This window comes from Pleurodeles waltl, chromosome 1_2 (genome assembly GCF_031143425.1).
Source record: "Pleurodeles waltl isolate 20211129_DDA chromosome 1_2, aPleWal1.hap1.20221129, whole genome shotgun sequence".
In the NCBI taxonomy this organism is placed as follows: domain Eukaryota; kingdom Metazoa; phylum Chordata; class Amphibia; order Caudata; family Salamandridae; genus Pleurodeles; species Pleurodeles waltl.
Window position 1 is genome coordinate 1030234344 of NC_090437.1, and position 17328 is coordinate 1030251671.

A 17328-nucleotide genomic window follows, 5' to 3' on the forward strand; every position below is an offset into this window, starting at 1 on the left:
CAATCAGAAGGGGCCAAAAGGAGGGATCATTTGTGTAAATTGAAATGTAGTGTATACTGTACTAGAAATGGTGTCTATCTGAAGGTACCAGCTGAAAACCAGAACAGTGTATTGGCAGTCTTTTGTGAAATTGAGATTCATATGAAACTAACCCTGCAAAACAGTCATCTCAAGCGAGGTCTCATCTTCTTGATCAAGTTATTTCCACTTTATAGTCTGAACATGCTAATGATGGAGGTTGTAGTCTAGCTGCTGTAGGAGTGAATTTTAAAATTAACAAATTATGTATGTTCAATTAACATGGATGCATTACAAATCATATAACCCAACAGTGTTTAACCTAACAAAGCTGTTAAAGCTCACATAACTAGGTCTCAAATCGCCTTGAGTTGTAGACTGCACATTTAAAGCATGTTTTCTCATTTCTCTCTGTGTGCAGCTTAAGTTAAAATATAACCTTCAGCATTTTGTAAAATATCTTTAATTCAAACAGTTTAACAGTCCTGTCCTGATGTATTATTAAAATATATTCTGTTTCATGTTTTAGATGTTCCTGGAGGAAGGAGCCGGGCCGATAGATCTTTATAATGCTATTTCCTCTAGCCTAGCTTTGTGTGTATATACTTTTAAATGTGCTTTTGCTTCCTCTTCCGTACTTAATACACAATTATTTATTAGTTGTAAAGCAAAAGTAATTTTTCATGTGACACGTTTTCTGTTTTACCACTGGATATTGTGATGTAACATTTGTTTCACTCCACCTTGGCAGAGTGATTTCTCTGTTTGAAAAGGTATACACAACTCTTTTAGGGAAGAGACAGACTTTTCTGAGACTTCTAATGAGCATGTCTTTATGGCACATTACTCTTTGACTTTATAGTTCGAGATTTGAGAGAGATTGCCCTTGCTTTTGAACTGTTCTGACTTAACGCCAGTCTTCTAACCTTATGCTAATTCTTGTTTATTTACATTTTGAGACGTATTGATTTGACCAACTAACTATTTTTGCCTTCTGTAATATTTCTTTCATTTTAAATAAAACTTCATGGTTTGTACTTGAATCTTGTCAGGAGTGGATTTTCCTATGTGGATTTTCCAGTACAGGTTTTCCTGTGTAGATTTTCCTTTGTGGATTTTCTTGTAATTCAATGTCTAGGTCTCTCGTTCTTTTGGACTCCCATGGCCCAATCCAGCTCAGTAGCCCTGTTAAGGGTAAAAAGCTCTGAGACTGCCAAGCTTTCATGATATGGATAAACTATCAAAAAGCTCTGAGGAATTCCTCAATACCCATTAAATCCGAAGGAGGAAGCATGATCTGCTCAGTCATTTCTGCTCTGCTCAAATAAGGGGTCTTGGTGCCCACTGTAAGCTTCTGTTATGCTTCTATTTTACAGATCAAAAAATCTGGTAAATAAAATTGCCATTTTGCACATGATGTATGTCCTATTAATGCTGTTGCATTGCCAAGTTCTCCAGCTGTACCAAAACCTACTAACATTCTGTCATGTACACTGGCGTATGGCACATGGTTCATTGTTGTGGGTCTGTGTTCTGCCTTCTTTATTTCAATCTACCTGAAAATAAATATATTTTTGCTTTCACATTTTCTGGGAGCTAACTCACATGGCTATGTCTCCCATAGATGTCTAAAGGGTCATCATCTATCTTTTCACAGACTTTCAAGAAGAATCTGGACACCCTCACATTCCAAGAAGGCTCTACACTAGGTCCATCTGTTGATCATTTGTTGGTTGCTTCTAGCTCACTGGACCAATGCAAAGCTGATTCTCTGTATCTGCTCACTGATTGTCCTATGAAGGTGACACAAAGCCTCTGAAGAGAAATTACAGTTCTGCTTAACCATATTCGATATTTAGGGAACAACACATAGCAGAGGAATAAACATACCTCTGAACCACACAGTACCCGTCCATAAGCTACCAAAACTATTACCGTCTCCAGGCATGGAGAGTAGCCTGGAGATTGGCAGGTTGCTGTAGGCAATGGTTTTTGGATTATCAAATATTGTTATGCCACTGCAAGATCTTGTTAAGAAAGATAATCTGAACCTCTGCCTTGGTCCTAGAAGAGAGTACAAGCACCCACTTTGGTGGAGGTCCTATTATTCCAAACCGTTTTATTGTATTGACATTCATATTATTTTAGGTGTTTGTTTGGCATCATTGTGACAGAAAAAAACCAACAGCCTATTATTCTTTTGGTATTGATGTTGCTGTAGCAGGGATTCCTTTGAGGCAGCTTGTAGTGGCCTCTGCTGACCATTTGCTTGAAGCCTCTGAAAATACAGTACCAGATCCCCTTCCTCTCACCGTTGCTGTACTGCTGTGGGCCACAAACAAATAGACCTTAATGAAAGCATCAGCCCTCCCAGAAAATCTGAAGTTGAGCCACTCACTAAGAGGTGGCTAACAACTTGGCATTTTCCACACTAGATGAATGTTAAATCATGGTAGGTAAACTTGGTTATGTCCCCAGGGATAGACCTCAGACCTAGATACCAAACAGAAGGACCAGTGATCTGCCATCATATACTTGGGCTGTTGTAAGGGCCTGGAAAGCGGCAACTAAACACATGGAATGGAATAACGTATAGATCAAAGTGACTTATTTGTGAGATAGCAAGCTAATTTGAGATGTCACAAATAACCAAACCCTGTTTTGATCTCAACGATGAAGCTCTTCTAAGCTGTGACCATGTGAATTATGTTAATGGTCCATGTCTCAGCAACTCCAGTTTCAGGTTTTGTGGTTTGATTTCTATATGTTGTTGTTGAAATTCAATATCTGCCTTTATGTAGAATCTGCTAAAATTGCTCAACTAATTGCTCTTATGCATGCATGCATATTAGCAGCCTCAAAGACTGAAATAATAGTGACCGATTCTAAATATGCTTCAGTAATGTTTCTTTAAATTTAAATAAACCTTCATGTCATGTACTTGAATCTTCTTCTGTGTAGATTTTTCCTGCATGGATTTTACATTAGGGATTTTCCTGTGAAGATGTTACTATGTGGGTTTTCTTGTAAATCCAATGCCTAAGGCTCTCCCTCTTTGAGACTCACATGGCCAGATTCATCTTAGCGGCCCTTTTAATGGTAAAAAGCTCTCACACTGCCAAACCTTTCATGATATGGATAGGATAAACTCTATCAAAAAGCTCCCAAGAATTCCTTAATACCCATTAATTCCAAAGGAGGAATCTGGAATCTGCTCAGTCACTGTTGCTCTGCTCAAATAAGGTGTCTTGGTGCCCACTGTAAGCTTCTGGTATGCTTCTATTTTACGGATCAAAAACTCTGGAAGAGAAACTTGCCATTTTGTACTGATTTATGTGCTATTAATGCTGTTGCATTACCAAGTTCCCTAGTTGTACCAAAACCGGATACAATTCTGCCATGTACACAGTTTTGGGCTTTGCAACAAGGTTTTCTTTCCTCTGCTGGAGTCCCAAGTTGCTCAATGCTCCTCAACTGTTTTTTAAAATTGCAATTGTTAAATGTACTACTCAACAGGCTCCACAAAATGAAGTGTCTAAAAGAAATTACCTCGCTGATCAGACACTAGAAAGGTGGCTTTATCTCCCAATGCTGAAGACACTCTTATGTATCCCAGATTACTTAACCACTGGGTTCTCAGCAAACTGTACGATCAGACACTGTGTATCATATTGTTTCATCAGGGACAACTTGGATTTATGTTGCATATTACTTCAGTAGTATTGATTCAATGGTGGTTCATTTGGAATATGGTCTTTCTTCCATGTCTATCATGGACTCGGTCATGTGTTGCGACGTGTTAAAAGCACATATACACTGCATATTTTAGATTATGTCACAAGGACTAGCAAGGAAACTAACGGAGCGCGGCGGTGTGAAAAACCTAGACCGGTTACACGCATTTTTTTTTTTTATATCCCACTTATGGAATCTAAACCAGTACTTCGCTGTACACATTGACAATCTGTATGCTTTAACATTAGGAACTGCATGAGTTTGACCTTGCAACCCTTCTGGGAATCGCACCACATTAACAAGCGAATTAAGACTTGGAATCTCGTGGAGACACGACTTCAGTGGTGTGAGTTGGCTTGAATGTTAGCACATATAAAATACTCTACACACATTAATACTGTCTTTGTCATGGCTCATGCATGTTTAATTTGCAGTTTATTTCCTGCCTTCAGATTGATTGTTGTTTCGGACAGAGAATTATAACCTCCGCAGTTAGTAAGGAAGCAGGTTTTTTCAATTCATGAGATGCAGGATGGGCATTGTAGTTGCTTTTAATATGTCACCCACAGTTATCGTTTTCATTGTTAACAACCATGTGGAAACATGCATGATACACAGCTACGTTTGACTCTGATTCAGTCGGTGTTTGAGATTCGCACCATTTAATAAGGACACTATTGCCATGCACCTGATGGATTTCTTGGCAGCATTTCCTTGAGTCATTACTGTTGGGAATTACTTATAGCCATGTGAAAAACAAGAGCTTTAATGTACGGGCAGAATGTGTAGGAAGTTTTCAGGGGAGTGACAATTCCTATAATCACTTTTCTATCTTTTATATCAATATACAGCGTTGCCCCAGGATTTAATACTTAATGCTGTTTTGTTCTGATAACTAAGGTGAGCCTGGTTATCCTGCAGAGTTTCTTATGTTTGGAAACTCTGTCCTCTTGTTTATGGAAAAATCTTTTTTTTTTTAATCGAATAACAGATTTTGCACTGTTTTGTTTATCCACTCTAGTTATCCCTGGTGAAGGTTGCCATCATCTGAAATGCAATGGGTTTCAAATACGAACCACTATGTGAACATTGGTCTACGTACAGTTGTATTTTGACAGTGCATTGAATGTGAAGCAACATTTGTATAATACCACAGTCAATAAATATTGAGAATAATTGCCTATCATGTCATGAATAAATTATGTACGATAGCAGGTTGATTTTGGTTTAATCCATTGACCTTTGGAACACTTAAGAGTTAAATTGGCCCACAGGCCTCTTCTGTAGTGCACTTTGGCTCTGGTTCACCACATGGTTTTCTGGTTCCATTGCAATTGAAGTTGTATTTACCACAAGTATGAATGTTTTCTAGAGTGAAGAATGGTTAGTTTGCTGTGCATTGTTAAAGCCACAAGTGAAGAATGTGTACAAGATTAGTTCGGAGTTTAGCGGTTATGGGATCACAGGTGCTCAAATGTTTTTCTGTTTCAATCTATGACTGGCCAGTCAATTATTATTTACTGTTTTGTAGTAAAGCATTGTGTGAATCTGCATATAACAAGCTGTCTGTGCTACAGCAAATGGAGACTGGCAGCCTGGCTGTGTGAGAGGGCCGATCTCCCTGCCACAGCAGTAAAGGGCTGTCTTTACATTGCTGAAGAAGAGTCTGTCTTTCTTTCCTTTTTTTAATTACCCTGCAACACCGGACGAGACAGCATAATTTGTGCCATAGTACTTACTGGTGTGCTCCCTTCTACCCAACAGTATTGTCATTTTTGTGCCACTTGTCAACCACAAAGTACTGAGAACGGTATCAAAACCATCCTTGCTGCACACCCACCTCCATGAGAGCCCCTCACCATATACACCCCAACTACATTCAAATGCCAGTATTATTCTTCGGCTTACCTTTTTGTAATAGTGTGCATGTTTTGAAGATGAATTGAGGCATATCCATGTGGTCGAGCCAATACAATCAATCAGTGTAGCTATGAAACTGCTCAGAGATTTAACCTCTGGTTTGGAATTCCTCTCCAGATACGGAGTGGCCAGGGTACTGACTTTGTACCATCAGTGGTCCAAGAATTATGTAAGGCCTTAGGAATCAATCAACACTTTCATTGTGCTTAGCACCCCAAATTTTCAGGAGGAGTAAAGAGGTTTAATGCAGCTCAGAAAAACAAGAAAGCTAAGAGTTGTAGTGAGAACAGGCCTAAATTGCCTGCCTCTACCTTTGGAGCCACTCCTAACCAAATTTACTAAATTGAACTCCAAGGAAATAATAATGGGATGCCCAATGACCCTTCTTAATACTTCTATCCATCTGATAATGCCACCTTTGCTTGAGTGGCACCTGAATGATGGTCTGACTGTATTGCAAACAACTGGATAATAATGATGACCTGAATTGCAAATCTGATTATCGTTCTTTACAAAGATTTGGTAGAAAGTGAATGATTTAATCACTGTCTATGTCTCTTATTTTGCCTAAAAAATAGTGCAAGACGCAGGGACTTGTGAAATGGGACTTAATAATTTTCCTTAACTGACTGCTGTAGTTATATTTCCATGCTAATACGAACCAAGGCTAAAGGAATCTGCTTATCTTATGAAATTTCAAGCCTTTCTTTCACATCGAAGTTCCTAACATAAAACCCTGTTGATTAGCATGCTCAGCCCAAAAAAAACAATTTTGTTACATCTGCAAGTGATCTTCATTTCTCATGATCTGAGGCCTTGGTAGCTGTGTGCCCTTTTTATTTCACAAAGCCATTCCACGTTCATAGGAAGGTTGTATCTGAAATGGTATATATTTGTCTCTTGCCTCTGCTTGCAGAACTTGCTCAATTAAATTTCGCGGGGACACTCTGGTCAGCCGAAGCTGATTCACAGACAAATCATTTTTTGTTTGTTAAGAAACCCTTTCAAACTACGTTTGGTGCATGCACATATTTGATTTGATGGTACATTTTCAGATGCACAAATGAAAATGTACATAAATACTCCTAGAAATCTTCTGACGTTTTCCAGTAATATATCTAGAATTCTATGACAATTTCTATTAAATTATACAGTGATAAAATAGTGAGCACAGGCCTTTTGGCAGTTTGTAGGGAGTGTTCTCGGAAGAGCAATGGCTTTACATAATCAAATTGATGATTATAAGATACTCTAATCATACAATATGGCTACTTTTTGGTGCAGTGCTGAAAAATTCATACCTCACGCGCTGGAGTATTCCTCGACTGTGCCAGATGATAGGGTTGTAAGTATGCTTTTACGTCTTCACCTCTTTGTCTTTTGATAAGACTGTGGCAGGTATTTTATGGGACTGATTGTTTTATTACCACCTAAAAGAACCCAATTAAAGCTAATGAATCAATTTTTTTTTTTTTTTTTACTTTCTTTCAATTTTGCATACACAGGCAGCAACATTAGAGGTTACGTAACAGTGGCATTGTACTGCACGAACAGTATACAATCCAATAGATGTTGAGAGGGTAGTGGATTAAGCAGCATGCAGCACATCCAGACCTGGACAAAAGTGTCAAGGAAGTGTTGTGAAGTAGCCTCTGGAGCCAGAGGGTTTGAGTTGGATATTGGCAGAAGGGTTATTCTGTCGCAATAGTGATGGATATTCGTCCACCGAAATCTAAATACCGTACAAAACAATGGTATTTAGATTTCAGCGGATGGGATATCTGTCACTGTTGCAACAGCGCAACCCCACCACTGAGATCTAAATCAGGCCCAGAGTCGGGAATACCTGCGAGCCTCACCGGGCTTCTGTTGCCCACATAATGTCACTGTGACTTCATCACAGTGTATTTATGCTACGAATTGGAGACAGTATCTGCTGTGTGGAGAAGTAGGTATGCAGTCGGAGCTGCCATTTCTCTAAGTCTCACTAGTGAATCTAGTCTGCTCCATCTTAATTGTGCACAGTACTCAGGGTTTCCTCTAGCCATGTATAATCTTTGTTCTTTACATAGAGTTACTAGGATTGCTATTGGTTTGACATCTTCATTTACCGAGAATATCTCCATGCTAATCTCCATTGCCTGAGCAATTCACTTTCAGCTTTGGGTGTGAGCTTTAGATATTTTTTTGATCCCTGAACCAAACAAACCAATATATTTTGTCAATACATAATAACCATCTGCCTTAAAGTTAAACCTTGCTTACACTGTTGAGTTTGAGAGCATTGCTCCCAAACTTGTTACATCAGCAAAACGGTTGATTGTGTGCCCTTTTTCTCAGTTTCATGTGAAAGCTTGTATTGCGAAGCGATTGTGATTAGTCCAGACAGTGCTTAATTTGTGGTGGTACTTGCATTTGGTGGACCTAGGAACCCAGTTTTGGGGAACATGGGCTTAATTTTCATCTTCAGACTTTGACCTACAGCAAAAGAGAGAAGGGCATTGGGTATGTTCCATTTAGATGAAGACAAAGCTTCCTCACTAGATGGCTTAGGAACACACATTATTAATTACAAGTTTGCATTAATTCTGCATCACGCCCAATTTTGAGAGATAAGAAGTTCAAGAAGATGTTGATTATCGGATTTATCTTCATTGGCTCTATTTGAGGATTTTATTCTGTTCAACAAAGCACGTAGCACTTTTAGAACATGTTATTAAAAAAAAAAAAAAAGTTACCTCATTGCCGATCTTAATGTTGCAGCAGTCAGTCATAAAGGGGCAGGTCAGAGGTAAGATTGGAGATTCACTCATAAAGCTGGCCAAACAATAAATCAGGGCTTTCCTTGTCTTCCACCCCCTCCCATGGAATAGTCTCCATATCGCTCTATTCTGGGCGCCTTCCTGTTTTTAGATTCACTAGTTTTCAAAATAAATCTGTTTCTTTAAAGAATATACAGATTAATTTAACCATTTGTAAAGCGATGTACGCTGTGTTTGTGGAAACTCACTGTATTTGTAATCTGATTTTATTGTATATTTTAACACGTATTCCAGTAGGTCGTGGAGGGCTCTCCAGAACAGAGACAAATTTGCCCTTCATAAACTTTTTTTATGAAATTAAGTATATTGTGAGTTCCTCTTCTCTTGTCAATTATGAGAAACAGTAATCCAGGCATACAAGGAAACGATATTGCAAATGTGTGAGAGAATGAATGAAGTAGCAGGGAGAGTACTTTTCTTAGGCCATAGAACTCAGAAGAGACTGGCAAATTAGGTCATCTCTCATAAAAATGTGGTCAAACTACATGTTTTTCAGAGGGGATAACAGAGAGTTGATCTATTTAGGACTGCATGTGGCAGCTTCACTGATAAGGAATGGAGCGAAGGGGCCTCGCTCTCACTTTTGTGCATGCCACCATTTTGCATGGAACAGTAAAGAGCAGAACAATGTCAGCATCAACATTTGCTCATCACTTTTACCAACTTATCCTTTTGAATGTTCATTGCCAGTAACAGTGGCATCTACAGAAGCCATTTACACAGATTAATAACTGAAACCTGAAAACAAATCCTTTCTTATAACTGTTAGCGGAGCTGAATCGTTCTCGGGTTAATGGGAAACCACATATTTGATTTATTTGGTCTACTAATAGGTCACCAGCCATATCTCTTTGTGGCTCCACTTTTCACGTCTTCAATGCAATTGAGATATCCATGACATGTTTAACAAAGCGCTCCAGTCCACTGTGAGGCTATGCTTGTTTTTAAAGGCCCTCTACTACAGTTACAGATCCAAGCTGCAGGCAAGGTTCTATAGCAGGGGAAATGGCTTTTTACAGACAGGTACAACCGGAAGGAAAAAAAAGAATATAAATTATTATAACAGCACCATTGTGCTTTACTTTTATGTTATCTCATTATTTCTTATTGTTGTTAGCATAGTGGATTAATATATAAGTTACATACGTAGGTAGCTTTCTGCCTCAAGCAAGGTTTACCTTTGTAATACTAATGTGGTTCCATGCACATTCCTCGTGTTCCATGTTCAGTTGTGGAATGTGGGAGGGCAGTGTTTGGAGGACAGAGACAAGGAGTGGATGCATTTGTAAGCTGTGTATGGATTTTCAACTATTGAATTCCATCATTGGCAGTTAGGAATAATATTATGAAACTGTGCACGAACATCACTGCAGTATAGTGAAAACCAAACGGAGTAAAGAAGTGATATTGGTGACCAGGCATGAATGTGCATGCCGAAAGAATGGTCAGGGATTGTGTGGTGTGTGCCAATTCTGACAAAACTTTAAGGACTTTAAGACCAAATATGTGCAAGCCAATTATTCTGAGTAAACCTTTGCATACTGTAGCTATAGACATTATGGGTCCCATTGGTATGCCTGCAAAGTATATAGTTGCCATGATTGATGTTTTTTCTAGATGGCCTGTAGTTAAGATTGCAGGGAAGATCGATTCTGTTGGAGTGCTAACATCTATGGGCAATACTTTTGTGGAGGAAGGTTGATCAATACAAATTATCAGTGATAATGGAGTACAATTTGTGTCAAATTTAACAAAACAATATGTTGAAAGATTAGGTGTGAAACATAGAACCACATCTTTGTACAATCCTAGTGGTAATGGCATGATCAAGAGGTTTAACAGAGTCTTGAAGTATGCCATTCAAATTGCATGTAAAAATGGTGACGACTGGGAAGTTCAAGTTTTTAGAGCTGTGTAGATGTATAGAACCAGCAATCATGAAGCACTTGGTTTGTCTTCTTTTGAGATAATGAGAGGAAGGGTACCCAGGATGAAATGTAACTCGGAATGGTTATTGCAGACAACTGATCTCAAAGTATCTTTTAAGGAGGTCAGGAAAGGGCTAATCAAGAAGCATCAGAAATATAAACAATCTTTTGATAATAAATGAGGCTCAACGAGAGATGTTGAAATTTGCAAAGGTGCCTGGTAAAGGTAAAGAAACAATGGAAGGTAAAGAAGGGGGGCAGTCATTTTTCAGAAACTTTAGAAGTATGCAAATTGTTAGGCAATGCTGTTCTTTTGAGTGATGGGAAAGTATGGAACCTCAAAAGAATTGCTGTGCTTAAAGGGCACAGCAATTTGTACAAGCACAATTTTGACAACTCAATAGAAGAGTCTATGTTAGATAAAGAAGGAATGAATGAGAATAATGAGAAAGAAAAAAAAGTTAGTGATAATATTTACAATGGAAAGAACGCAAGTAGTGAACATTTTTTGCACAGAGAGGAAGAGGGTGCAGAGTTAATTGCTACAAGTGAAGGGGAAGAGATTGAAGAAAAGATAATTCCTATAGGGGAACAGGAAGTGTTTGAGGAAATGGATAAAGTTCCAGGAGTTCTTGGAGATGCTGACAAGGAATGTAAGGGACACAGGAGCAGTTTAATTTGTGCTAGGCCAAAGTGGTTGGATGATTATGTGTGTGATATTAATATCTAGTTTAGATAAAAGTGTGAATTTTAATTTATATAAAAAGGGGAAGATGTGTTTTACTTTTATGTTACCTTATTATTTGTTACTGTTGTTAGCATAGTGGATTAATATATAAGTTACATACATAGGTAGCTTTCTGTATTAAGTGATGCTTACCTTTGTAATACTAATGTCGTTCCATGCACGTTCCTCGTGTTCCATGTTCAATTGTGGAATGCGGAGGGCAGTGGTTGGAGGACAGAGACAAGGAGTGGACGTGTTTGTAAGCTGTGTATGGTGTTTCAACTACAACAAATTTTTCTGAAATGTATTGGATTCTGACTTTACAAACACATCCAGTGAGGGCGGAATGTTCTAAATTAAACATGGAGAAACAATACGGTAAACACTGGAATGTTGGAACAGATCTCTTCTACTCCAGCTATTATTGGCCCTCTGCCACTCCATTGTCTTTAATGGATCTCTCAACCTTACAGTGTTCTAATTTGTATTTTTTTTTTTAACTATAATTTATATTAAATAAAACTAAATAACTAGAGGCCTACACAAGTCACAATGCATACAATTGCATGCTACAAAAGATTTCTGAAAAGCTCTGAATAGTTTTAGCAAAAAAAGTAGTCAATTTTTGCAGAGATTTGTGGCCAGAGGTTAAAGCCTTCGAATGCGACTTTAAGATGCATATGAATGAGCAAGTATCTAAGGAAAATGGTTGTTCAATCATACCGTAAACAGCATAGTTCGATTTCCTTCTATGTCTGTTGGCTGTACAAGATTCCGTCCCTGGGTTACTGGGGTTTGGATATCCAATGATACTTCTTCCTCATCAAAAGAGCCAGGAAGACTACTGCTGCCACTTTCTTGCCAGGCCTTTTTAGAAGCCCAACTTCGTAGTCCAGGCTGAGACACGGATTTTCGAAATGGCTTATCATCTTCTTCACTGAAAGGAGACTGGAACATGGACCGAAATGTAGTGTTCTTCAAGAATCCCATATGACTGACAGTTTCTTCCCCTTGAGAGCCCAAATTGTCATCAGTTTTTTTGGTATTGCTGGCATGGTTAAATTTTTCAATACACTCATCAATAAGTGCTGGAGGGGCCTTCTTATGAGCCACTGTCACTCGTCCACAGAAAAGCACCTCAAACTTTTTAGCAAAAGCATCATCAACATCGGAGAGACGTGCTTGGCATTCTTCTTGGCGAGCTAGTTTTCCAGCCTGGCGAATGGAACTTATGATTTCAGGTACCTGTAAAATACAAACAAAGCCTTGTTTAAGTTTTATGCACCGGAGGGATGATCACAAACATACAAGAATTGCAGTGTAAAGACACAGAGCCATTTCGTAACTTACAGTCAAAGAGGTAATATAACATGCTCTGTACACAGCTGCTCTAGGACTGCAGCAACATCAAAAAAAGATTAAGGGCCTTATTACGAGGCTGGCAGGTGGCGGTCGGACCGCCGTGGCTGTGAAGCTCTGACCGCCACATTACGAGGTTGGCAGGCAGACCCACCAACCTACCACCGTCCCCGCCAGGATCAGAGATCCCGACGGGCTGACGGTGGCCCTGGTTGCAATCAGCCAGGGTGGTGCTGAACTCAGCGCTGCCCTGATGATTGCAACCTTGTTCTCCGCCAGCCTTTTCATGGTGGTGGAACCGCCATGAAAAGGCTGGCGGAGAACAAGTGCAAGGGGCCACGGGAGAGCCCCTGCACTGCGCATGCCATCCCTGTCAGGAGTTTGTGAATTTTGCGGACGCAAACATCCATCCACCAATCAGCCCCTAAAAGTGGAATTCAAATGTATGTCCATTTTAACATACCATCTCACATTTAACATTCCACAAATTCACACACTCACGGATTGATTCAAAAGTCATATATAGCATCATTGCAACATTGTGAAGCAGAACATAACCTGTGGAGGGAAAACAGACTCTTAAGCGCAAGTGTTTGAAAAAAATTTAAATGCGATATCTCCTAAAATATTTCTGGAGTGAGGCAGCATCGAGGCAAGTTGCTTAGTTCTAATCAGTTTCAATTCTTCAAACTTTAGAACCGGGCAAACCCGTCGCAACAAGTAATACTTATTTCCACATTTTGCTTCTTAAACATCCTTATGTATGTGTGGCTGTATCCCTTGTTGACCATGAAATTGATTAAAATATTGTCTGAGGTTAAGGGCACAGTGGGGGGTGCTGGCTTGAACACAGAAGAGGAGGATTAACTCGCCCCCGGCGATCTCTAGATGTATTCAAGAACATTTCAAAAGGAGTAATTATGACTTTTGCAAGTCAGATTTGCTCTAGAATTCTGCTCAGTTTTTTCCAATTTTAAAAGCAAAAAAGGAAAACGCTCAGAAGTGAAATCTGCAACTTACACAATTAGTTGCTTCAATATACAATCAACATTTATTTTTGCAAAAGCTCAATTGGTAAAGGATGCCTCGAAAGCGTAGGTTCAGAAGGAAGCAGCTCGTAGCGTTTTTAAATTGTACATTCTGTTTTGGCTTTCTTACAATTACCCCACCTTGCAAAATCATAGCAAGCTCCACAGACAGACTTTGAAGCATTCAAATGGGTAGGGTGCAGATGCTTGTGTTTGACTTATTTTGGCGTTGTTCCCTGGTAACTCAGGTTGGACATTAAGGTCCGCTTAGTGCGGTGAACCTGCCTAGGTTCTTCAGTCACAACCCCGTTCGTGAGCAAGCTTGCTTGAAGTTCCGTAAGCTCTGTACTACACGTTATCGGGGTTCAGCAGATCTTAACAGATGGGAGCAGGCTGGTTCAACCAATAGGGTGGAAAAAGTGGCTTTTTGAAGCCTTAAACCCTCCCAGAACGTTTTGCAGAGTGGTTAGGAGGACAGGTACTGGGCAGAGCAATTTAGAAGAACTGCAGAATAATACAATGGGCTACAACTACTGCTGGTGTTCCCGTGCCCCTGCTCAAGATGTTGGCTTTGCTTGTGGAGCTGAGAATCAGATTAAGGACTACAGTTTAATACACACTGCAAGATGACTGAAGCTGGATCGTCCAGGTAAATCTCCGTGTACACCAACGCTGCACAGGCTCGGAAGGTGGTTATTGGCATTAAATCATTTTTACAACTTGCCATTTGTGCAGCACACATACTGCCTTTAGTATGGCAGGGCACAACGTTTGGTAGTATGCACTCAACTTTCCCTGTGGCTTCAAAGCTTCCAACACAGACTGGAGTCTCATTCGCTTTGTGGAGATGTGTAGTCAATGTAGTGTGGATGGCTCACCTATGTCAGGTGACTGTTTTAATAAAGATTTCTGAGCATGATGGGTGAGGATTGACGGCTAAACCAAGTTCAGTCTGTGCTATGGCTCTGGTCTCTCTCCTGAGACTTTCAAGAAGAATGACAGTTGCAATTGTATTTTCTAAAATGTTTATGTAACGTTTCTTGAATAGTTTCAGGCAAACTGCACGCAGCATTCCTACAAATGGCTGTCATTTAACTTAATTTGTACTTGGAACAAAAAAACACTCATCGCTTAATATAAGAAGGTAAGTCACAATGTGACACCCTCATCCCCCAAAATTAGAAGGCACAATCGACGGCCATCACGGATAAACAGATTAATTGATGCCCAATTATTTCTCCCTAGCTGAGAAATGACAGGCAGTTACTCTTTCTAAGCAGTCTGTCAGTTTTCGGTTTGGAGCACTGAAGGCATGTTTAATAGAAACAAAAGAAAAACTGTTTTAAGTGGCAAAAATGAAACTCTGCTATTGAACTCACTTTATCTCGTTACCGTGCAAAGCTAATGTACAAAAGTAATGTTCAAATACAGAATTATGCCCTAGAATACGTCCAGCATGGACTGGTGCAGTTACTTGAGAGCACCAATGATCCAAGGTGGGTTCACAATGATCAGCAGAGTATTCCAAGCAAGATCAAGTGATATGGGACAGCTTTTCCACATCACTTTACTTCCACAAGGCACAAAACACTGATTTTATTCTTAAAATATAAAAACTATGTGATTTCATAGAAAAACCAAAAATACAGTTCTAAAAGCACTTCATCAAAATCTTTTATTCTAAATGATCAAGATGGATGGGATGGCATTTACGATTTGGGAGAAACCACTTCACTTTTTTTTCTTTAAATTATTTTTGCCAGCTTTTTTTTTAGTCTGGCTACAGGTAGTTTTAACTTGTCTGGGAGCAAGATAAATTTTCTACAATACATACTATTATATATACTGGCTTTCAAGTGAGATCCTTGGTCACAACTGGATGGCTTTGTTGTCTATCTCACTTTGTAGCAAGGTGGCAGTATTACGTGGTATGACTGGGGGTCCTTCCGTGTAATCCTAACGCGTTACCCAGATGTGGACCTCTGATTCACACCAGTAAACCTTAGCTCCGTCCCGATAGAGTGGAAAAGACCTGTCAGGCTAGTTAGAGAAACATGTGTTTAGCATTTCACAGTGCCAACATGGAGATAAGTAATTGACATGATTGAAAAGAATTCAAACCCCAATTTATAAAAATAAAGCAGATTTCTATATTATTTTAGACACCAAAACCAATTCGATACTTTGCAGATAACCAGAGTTATAGATTTTGAAGTTTTAATTAAATCAGTACTTTGCAGAGCTGTCAAAATCTATCAGTGAGGTCATTGGGAGAAACAACAGTATACAATCAGTCACTTGTGGGGTGAGTTCCATGCAACCTAACTAGGGTTAAGGTCTTGCAGGTCTCTAGACCAAGTCTCAGCAGACGGTATTTCGTTATCTTGCCCAGGAAGTCCAGGTGTAGAGTTGCTATGGCTGTCCTTGGTGCTGACAGGATCCACAGGCGCTGTCAAAATTGCAGCACTTGACAAAAACACACTTGAAGATGGATCTACACTCTAACTTTGGAGAGTAGAGGCCTTTAGGGTCCCAGGACCTGGATCCCACAGAATGAACTTTGCTACCACATCCGGCGGCTCCTGATGCAGATGTAGCCTTGGGGCTGTCCATTAAGGGAGGGTGGCGCCAAAGATGCTTTGCCAATTGGTCGACGACACATTCTTCAGGATGCAGGATCTGAACTATGGGGGTCATTGCTAACAGAGTTCACTATTGCTAGGAGTTGCTCTGGAGTCGGTGATGTCTGAGAAAGTGCTGATTACCGGGCTGGCTACCAACCAGTCTTGGCATACGCAAAAGTAATCAACGGATACTTTGTTGGCTGGAGGTCGACAGGAGTGGTGTAGTGGCTTGAAACTTGGTGTGAGTCTCACTACATCTCCTAGGTTGCAGGTCACACATTTTCTTTGGGCTCACTCAACAGGGGCCAGACGGATTGCACTTCTTGTGACACAGCATGATGATTCTTCTGCAGGTTGCAAGTGACTGGTTCCGCCAGTCAGGGAAGCCTTCTTCAGTTTCTGGTGTCCATTGGAGTCCCTATTGCTGGGAGCAACACGCTTTTGCCACAAGCACACATCAAACACACGGTTCCAGTATATGGCCTCCTCAGGGCACTTAAGTGTCCTATCTTTGCGCTGCAGTGCAGTCCAAAGTCCTGTTGTCAGTGATGGCATGTTATCTGTGCCTCTTCTGCCTCTTCCCCTCAAATCCTAGTTTAGGGGGTGTTAAGGGTGTGGGGGATAGTGGCAAATGGGTTGCTGATCTCTGCAGCTCATACGCCCACGAGGTGACAGCTTCCTATGGGAGTATGTCACTTTTCTACCCAGAACCCATTAATTTAGGGTTTGACAAGATTGCAGAACCCTTCCTCAGCTATACAGATCTCCTAGTGCACTCAAGAGGTGTGGCTAGTCTTTTCGGGGTGTACACCTCCTGAATACCTAATTTTCCCACCTGTCGGCTTGGACAGGGTGGGAAGGACTTTGTACTTGAACGGGGACAAGAGATCACATATCAAGGGCAGTGAAAAGTCTTTGAGGCTTAACGCCTTCATTACTGTAAACATTAGACAATCTGTGAGGGAGGAGGTGTCACCTCTATCCTGCCCAACTCCCTTGCCTCAGTCCTGGGGAAGTGCAAGCACAACCAACAAGAGGGCAGACTCTTGTCTTGGTGGCAAAAACTCGAGGAAGCCAACCAAGGCAGGAGAAAGCTGACAAACTCAGTGGGCATCAGCTGAGGACACCACCTGGGCAAATGCTAGGTAAACTTGAGAATGATAATCG

At 40.2% G+C, this 17328-nt stretch overlaps 1 protein-coding gene across 10 annotated transcripts in view; it reads right to left on the minus strand.

The window, feature by feature from the left end:
• TBC1D1 (TBC1 domain family member 1) overlaps positions 1-17328 on the minus strand; it is an 844646-nt gene that overhangs the window by 430529 nt on the left and 396789 nt on the right. For all 10 annotated transcript variants that reach the window (XM_069202113.1, XM_069202110.1, XM_069202112.1 and 7 more), the window contains one exon: positions 11874-12395. In XM_069202113.1, the coding sequence (XP_069058214.1) occupies positions 11874-12395 (522 nt within the window). The remainder of the gene's footprint in view (positions 1-11873; positions 12396-17328) is intronic.